The sequence below is a fragment of the Erithacus rubecula genome (genome assembly GCF_903797595.1).
Source record: "Erithacus rubecula genome assembly, chromosome: 3".
In the NCBI taxonomy this organism is placed as follows: domain Eukaryota; kingdom Metazoa; phylum Chordata; class Aves; order Passeriformes; family Muscicapidae; genus Erithacus; species Erithacus rubecula.
In genome coordinates this window covers 102,045,120-102,053,532 of record NC_136689.1, presented here as the reverse complement: position 1 = coordinate 102,053,532, position 8,413 = coordinate 102,045,120, and the positions used below count along the sequence as shown (strand labels likewise).

Sequence of the window (8,413 nt, the reverse complement as noted above, 5' to 3'; positions counted from 1 at the left end):
TAATGCAATCATCATTATCCTTATCCCTTGTTTGCCTTCTGCTTATATTGTAATAAAAAGTTGTGCCAAATGGAGGGTGCTACTGACCCCTTGTGGGAGAAACACTCACACGTTAGGATGCAGATGAGTCAGTGGGGAAATAGGCTCAGAATTATCTCCTTACCTCCCACAGATTTATTTCTAAGGAAAATTCAGTGAAACAGTGTTAGTGTTACAAGAGGTCACTATTGTCTCACAAGTGCATTTTCACAATTTTAGGCAATTTTACAGAAATTGAGGCTTATTAGTTCTAAGGCAGTCATATAAGCATCAATAAATCCTAACAGTAGTAGATACTGCAATGACTTTCCCATAACTTAAAAGTCTTGCATTGTTGAAGACCAAAATTTATACATTGCCAGTTGGCACAGTTCTCAGTTTTTAATGCAACTTAAACTATCCATCACACCATCACTTGCTAAAGACTGCAGAAAACCCCCACCTTATTATCTCCTGGAAAGCAAGGGCATACCACTCTGCTGAGAAGGGAACAAACTATTTAAAACTCTGAAATATTTTTCAGCCAAACCCTTCTTGTAAGTATCAAGATAAGTTGGTATAATTCATTCTTGAAAGCAAAATTTTTCCAATGCATGCCACCCTCATGAGCAGGGCTGCACAAAGCACAAGAACTTCAATGATTTTACTTCTGACAATTTATATTTCCTTTCCTTATGGTGGAAAACCAAGTCTGAAAAGGAAGGTTAATGTTTTTTATTCCAATACTACTGCTAATTTTTACTCTCTAAATGAAACAGTGCACACCCATGAAGAACCACCCTCTGCATTTGATTAATGTCAAATCCAAAGGAAATATCCATGCACTTTCACCACTCACATCAGTAACAGATGACTGTATATGGGATATAGGTGGAATGACTTAGAACAGCAAAGTGCACAGTATTTCTATTATAAAATTATTATAATTATTTATATTGTCCAGTATGAAACAGCCTTCTCAAAATCTAAACCCATCAATACCAAACACTAGCAAAACCTGCAGCTTCCACTGCAATCAACAGCAGGGGCTGAAACCCTTGAGATCAGAGATGAAGTCCTGAACCAATTCCAGTACTGTTAATGAACATGTAATGAGAAATATGTGAACAACTTGTAAATCCCAAAGCAAAGAACAAGAGGCTACCTCAAATGCATTTCAACAATTTGCATCAATTATTTTAAAACAAAGTTTTTTCAAAAGTATTTGAAAACACTATTTTGTCATACAGATCTGTCATAAACCAAGGCTGAAGAAACTTAAAAAATGAAAAGAAACTGAGAAAGAGAGAAACAAACTTTTTATTCTGTCAGTTCCTTTTTTTTCACCTGTACACTAGGACAAATAAAAACACTAAGCCATATAAGTCTGGTTGGTTTTGTTGCCTTTGATTACATAGATTTTTTTTTAAATTTTTTTTTTTACAAATGCATCCATTAAATTGAATCCTAAAAGTACAAACTATGATGCAGCATCTGTTGTCTCAGAATATGGAAGTTACTGTATCTGGCAGGAGATGTTTAAACAAACACATTCACATAGCCAGATCTGTAAAGGCCATTCAATTACAAGTAAACATGGAGTCTAACATACACTTAACAGCAACTCTGGTCAGTAGAACAGTACTATGAACTGCATATTTACAGAAAAATTTGCACATAATCCAGAGATAATTTAAACCAATCCTTCTGTTGTTACAACATAATCCACCCTTCAAACTTCTACTGCACTGCTTTAACAATGTTTGAGTACCTTGGAGATTCAAAGGCACGTAGCACTTCTGATGCTTCCACAAACTCATTCTTCAGGAACATATTAAAAAAGAACCAGATTTTTAAAGAACTTTGGACTGCAAAATTTCTCAATGAAGTCTGGTGCACTTTTAAACATTGGATGCCAACAAGTAACCAAGTTTGCAAATATTTTTTCAGGAATACAAGTTTCTAATTCCATGGTGACATCTAACATCATTACAACTAAGAAGGAGGAAGACAAATGTGCCACCACTCCTTTTCCAATGTTGTGTGCAAAAAATCAGTATTAATTCAGTCCAACTATACTTTTAAATCAAAGCTCTTGAAAAAGTCAGTATACATCTTATATGACAAGTTTTACTAACCATACAGTACATCAGCATTTCCTTTGAAAAGCTTAGACCTTGCTAAGCAGTTTTAAAGTAAGCAATTACATAATGCTATCTGTATACAGAAATACACTACATTCACACAGGCAACCTTAAATTTCTCCAATAAACAGTCATGTCAAAATCTACAGTTTATAGAAAATACAAAGTTTTAACAAAAGCAAAAATGCTTGTTGTGATTCAGTAAAACCTGTTTTCTAACATGAATAGCTTGCATTCATAAAGACAACTAAGGTTGGGACAAATTAAATATTTCCTAGAAGCTCAAAATGACACAGTTTTCTAACTATGAAATGGCATGCAAACATACTGATTAGTTGTTGGTTATTTCTCACTTACAAAATATTTACTAGATCAGAGTAAAGCAGGTACTTTTACATGTTATACAATGACCTCTCCCTCACACTAAAAATGTCACATACAGAAAATTTTCTCAGCTGTCTTTGACAGAAAAGCTGCTTCTGTAAATTTGAGTATTATGCCCTTCAGATCCTCATGATGAGTTCAACAATTAAACATCTTTCAGAAAGCTTAACAATATCTAAATTTGCCAATTTTCCTTTACAGAAAGTATATACAAGTTTATAAATCCATGGCAAGGGCATTACAACTATATTAATGTCAACTCATTAACTGGATGAAAAGATACTGCATTCTGTGAAGACCCTATGGCTGCTGCCCATTCAATAGTTCTATCAAGGCACTGTACAGTCATCAAATCTCTAGTATTCTCCAAGATGTGCTGAAGAATATTGTGAATGTGTTTAAGTTGTTAAAAAGCCCTGAGTCAGAACTTGCGTATTTACCACAGGCTCAGCTACAAAAATGGCACATACTAAAGCTTCTGCAGACAACAGTTTAGCTTTGTCAACACAAACAAGTTATGAAATGCACAAAAAACCAGTATGAAATCCAGCAACTTATGCACAGGTATACAATGTACTTTGTGGCAAATCACACACTGCTATTGTACACAGTTTACACAGTAATTTTATAAAGTAAAAAAACCTCTGTAATGTATTCTGACATCAAAACTGATGAAGCAAAAGAAAACGGATGCATTCCCCATCCCTTCCCAAAGACAATGAACAGCTAGAGAAAAATTCAGCACTTTGACAGAAAGGAGGTAGCACTACTAAAGGTTAGACTGTAGTGTTGTTGGGGTTTGGTTTTTTTTAAGTGAAAACTTGACCCATGCAGCACAAAGAACAGGATAGGCTCTTCGGTTCACCAGCTGCTACTGGAAGAGTAAAATTAAATTTCTGACAATTAGTTTTGTAGAGGAAGCTCAAATCACTAGCTGAAAGCAGCTTCTTCAAACAATTTAGTGTTTACATTAACTGCAATTAATACTGCTAAAGATAATTACACATACATAAATCTTCATGTCTAGAAAATATCTACACAATAAGTACTTAATTATTTTTAAAAGACCATTTAACGTCTTTAAAAGAAGCTAAAATACCAATTGTAAGATTATGCTAACAAGGCACAAGTACTTGTGCAAATCTGCTATATTCTCAACCAGTCCAAATTAATAACACCACCTTCTGATCAAACTTTCACATTTACAAAGAAACTTGTTTACTATCTCACCACTGTATTTTTTTGTATCCATTTCAGGAAAAAGGGATTTCTCCAAACCCCAACATACAAATACCCAGAAATCCAACAAATGGAAAGTAGGTAAAGCAGCCCAGATTTTGAGAAGTGCCATACAAGCTTGGGCTACAATAAGTGAAGATAAAAGTTTTGAGGGGGAAAAAAAAAATTAAAGGTAGTTATACAAAAGTTAACAACCTACAACTATTAGGTTTATTACATTAACCTCTTAGGTTGTCTTTACACTTTAAATCACTGTGTAGTGATATGACTGTTTATGTCTCTTAATGAATGGAAAAGAAAGTATTTTACTTAAAACATCTGAGCATACCTCACACTGAACAATGTATTTTAGGTGTCTTGTTACTTGTTTCAAGAAACAAATGGAGATATTTCATTAAATTTAATTTCAAAATTGCTATTAAATGCTGTGGAAGAGACATAAACCTTACAACCCCTACATTCTACAATTTTACAATAAATTAAAGATAAATGACTTACTGATTTTCCTAATTTTCACTTTGCTCAGGTGAAATTTAGACTTTAATCTTTTGCTGAAGACAGATGCACAGTGATATTTCCTTAATTCCACTACTTGTTATGATCCCCTTTGGCTTTCAGGTGAACTTCTCATCCTTCAAATATGTGCTATCCAATTAGACATTCGCACTCTGTGAACATTACACAGGTAACAACGGAATAAAGTGAATGAGCTTACTAGGTTCCTCAACAACACTAGTTCATCTTCTACATCTGAATGCAAAGAGAGGGCCTGAATATAAATATTTATTTCCATAAATGATACCAGATTTGCAAGCATTTTTCCTCATTAAGTTTTTTGAGACTGTATTGCCATCTCCAGACAAGTTACAGCTCTTCCTCCTGTCAATAAGAGACCTATATAAATAATTCAAGCACCTTGTTTAGCTTTCCTAGTCTGTAATTCAGCTGTTTTTCTTGGCACTGAAATAGCATTGAACTGACATACTTCAGTTTCAACTGGCAAACAGCACTGCTGAAGGAGTCCAATCACAAGCTCCTATGTAGTCACATGCATCTGCTATGATTGAAGCATAGGACACTAAAGCTGCTCCTACAGCAACACCTTCAGTCATTGTCTCCATTTTCATAGGTCTGTGATGGTATTCAAGTACTGAGGGTGTTAAACAGTAACATACATCTTACATCCAGTTTCCTACCCAGGATGCTTTAGATCTGTTCTAACTCAGCTGAATTATTCAACTGATGCTAAACTGGATTACTTTCAAGTAATTCTGGCTTATTCTATCAATGGAGAATTAGGAAAATGCCAACTGCCGTATCGAGGTTTCACTTTTGAGTTGCATCATCGAGATCCACCCACCATCTGTGCAGACAAGTTTGCAGAGATCCCCTTGAAGAATTAAGAGGACAAAATATGTCTGCCAGAGACAGAGGAAATCAAAGTACAAATCTGATGCATGACAGGCTAAAACCTCAAATGGATCATCAAACGGCACATCCTACTATAGAAGTATTTCCAGGGGAAGCCTGACAAGAAACTGAAGAGTATTGTAGGAAGTTCAGCTGTAAAACATGCTATCAAGAAAAAAACCCCCAAAAAACAAAGCACCAAAAAAACCAAAGAACTTAGTGACATGTGTATTGGCCAAATGAAAATTGCAATAAACACTCAGATGCACACAGAGTTTAAGTGAAGATACCAAAATGCTGAAGTGAAAAAAGGCCTTATATCAAACTTTCCAAAACTCCTTGAAATGTTGGGATTTTAGAATAGGAACCAAGAAGCAGAAAAAGGGAAGGCTGCTTCATTTAGTGAAGAATACAGATGCAGATTATCTGAGAATTGATGATCACTAGTATACAAAATAAACCAGACTACAGTGACTCCAGGCAGTGATTGTGTCCAATGAAAAGACACTGAAAATAATAAGGAACATTTGGAATGCTGGATGAGGATTAAAGATGGCTATTGTAAGGCTGTGTATTACATCACTTCATTGTGTTAAAAGCTACTCTACATACACTTTTCCAATATATCACTGTACTCGTTTTTTGGAAAACTTTATTCAGTGTTTAAATCTTATTGCTTAAAGGTTTGTCTATCTTTACAGTTTATTAGTAACAGTCTTCTGAGACATTTGCCAACATTTGCACAATTCAGGCTTATCAACATAAGTTTCAGAAGACAGATTGATTTATTGGAAAAGACCACATTTATATTTTTATCCTTACTTGGATCTTTCCCTAAACTATCCTTTTGTCCACATTTTTGACATATGCAATGAAAATTCAGTGATAAATTCATCCTAGCTACAAGTAAGGCACCTAAGCGACTCCAGCATGGATTTCTATAATGCTCGGCAAGAGTGCATCCAAATGAAGTCTGCACAATGGCAAAGGGCTACATGAACTATGCACTCAGAAAACTGTTGAATGACTTTGGACTAAGCACAGATCCCTTTTAGCTACAAGAGATCCTTAAATCAGTGTATTTTCTACCACCAAAAAGGAGGATGCATTTGTTTTCAAAATGTTAATAGTTTGCAGCACCTAACACTAGGGGGTCAGGAGGAACAGCTCTTTATCACATCAGTGACAACAAACTCCTTCAGCCAAATTTAGCTCAACTAGGCACACAAAATTCACTTTCTGTCAGCAATATCTTATTTGCATACTACTCAGTTATGCTCATAGGTAAGTTCTGGTGTTAATCCCCCACTTAGATGAATAATCAATATTAAATAATCTCTTTTGCTGTTGACACTGTTTGCCTGGAGACAAAGCTCACTTGAAAAGAAAGGAAATTTTGCAAATTCTGTTTCTTCTGAATTCACAGACCCACAAATTTTAAATGGCTCTGCATGTATGTGTTTCTACACAACTGATTAAATTCACTCATCTAAAAGGGATAACTGACCCACTGCTCAAATGCTCTCCTTACCACGCACGATAAAAGCAATTCCATGCAAAGTCAAGTAATTAGCAGAATTATGAAGCTCACTATTTAAGTTACTTAGCTTGAACCTGTTAGACTAAAGTGCAGTTTTAGAAACATAATGCTTCTAAAACAGATTTTTCTTTTTACTGTTTCCTATACAACCCATCCTCAGGAACAAAGAGTATGATAAAGTCAGAATTACCTTAACATTGTATTCTGAGGTGTTACCTTACGGGAATAGCATATTTATTACTACTGTGTATATATTTTGTATTGATTTTTCATGACTGTGTATTTCAAGACAGAAATTAATTGTGAATGAGAACTGCAATAGGAAATGTTGACACTCTCCAGAACAGCATAAAGCAAAAAAAATACTAAATATTTATGCTCGGTAGTAACTGTCAATATAAAAAAAATTCCCTTACATCACTTGACATCTGATACATACATGATACAAATGAACAAAACCAAAATAAGATTGTCCCTTTAAACTTTAAGGGAAAGAAGACAGATACAAAATTTTAAAAAGACTGATTTAAATTAGCATTAGGCTTAGACGTTTCTTAAGAGTAAAGCTACAAGCTGACTGTTCAAATACTGTTTCGTTTATTTGGTGTGTTCACAGTCTTTAAGCAATTACTATGTAACGAACCTGTGCTACAGTATAAGAAATGCTTCAATGAGAACCTTTACTGCCTTTCAAACTTACAGAGGTTTACTCCATCAACACCTCCTTACTCTTTCAAACCTAGTAAAAGACCGTGGCCCGTTCAGTACAAAAGGATCCTCCGTTCAATTGCCTTGCGGCAAATGGGGCACTCGCTCATTCGGTCTCCACACAGCTGGCACGTCCCATGGCCACACAGAAAGATCATGTTCTTCAGGCGGTCCAAACACACAGGACACATAGTCTGGAAAAGATTTTGACGGGTTGCATAGTCAGTGGTAGTAGTTACAAAGTTATACTGAATGTGCAGCATAGAAATTGCTGAAATTTAGCAACAAATATGTCATCCTAAGCATAGCAGATAATTGCCACAGCCACTAAATTTGGGGGGTTTAAATCCCATTTTTATTTCATTTTTATTTCATATTTATTTCCCATTTTTATATCCCATATTTATTTTATTTATTTATTTATATCCCACTTTTATTTGGTGCTTTTCCTACTCCACCATGACACAATCAATTATGTAGATTTTTTTTCTAAATACAATTCCTTTAATTAAGGCAACCCAATAATAGGCTGACATCATATTTTCAATTACACAAGTTTGCAACAAATTAAATTAAAAATTAAAACATTCTTCAGAAACATTCTCCTTTTCATCATGTAATCTTCCAGGGAACAAAACATTAACAGCTTGATGCATGAAATGCTTGGGCAATTATTTACAAATTTCTTCTCAGGCTATCTAGCCATTTATATACTTACCTGTAAACAACAAACACTCAACACCAGCAGAAGCAATAAAAATGTGGCATAATCAATATGATACATAAAAATTTAGTACTTTGTTTGTGGAAGTTATCTAAATTTGCAACCAACCAAAAGAACACCTCAAGTTTCAAATGAATAACAATTTAGTCAATCTGGAACCTTCACTCATAACAGCAGCACAGCAAACTTTTAAAATCAGTTTTAATAGCTGATTGTGAAGTGATAGTCAATGCCCAAAGTTCTTAA

At 34.7% G+C, this 8,413-nt stretch overlaps 1 protein-coding gene across 5 annotated transcripts in view; it reads right to left on the bottom strand.

Annotated features, from left to right (window-relative positions):
- Positions 1 to 1,322: 1,322 nt before the first annotated feature.
- The window catches only part of MIB1 (MIB E3 ubiquitin protein ligase 1), a 77,401-nt gene continuing 70,310 nt past the window's right edge, over positions 1,323 to 8,413 (bottom strand). For 4 of the 5 annotated variants that reach the window (XM_079302723.1, XM_079302724.1, XM_079302725.1 and 1 more), the window contains exon 21: positions 1,323 to 7,637. In XM_079302723.1, the coding sequence (XP_079158849.1) occupies positions 7,497 to 7,637 (141 nt within the window). In that variant the 3' untranslated portion in view covers positions 1,323 to 7,496. The remainder of the gene's footprint in view (positions 7,638 to 8,413) is intronic. The other variant, XR_013773849.1, reaches the window with a different exon arrangement.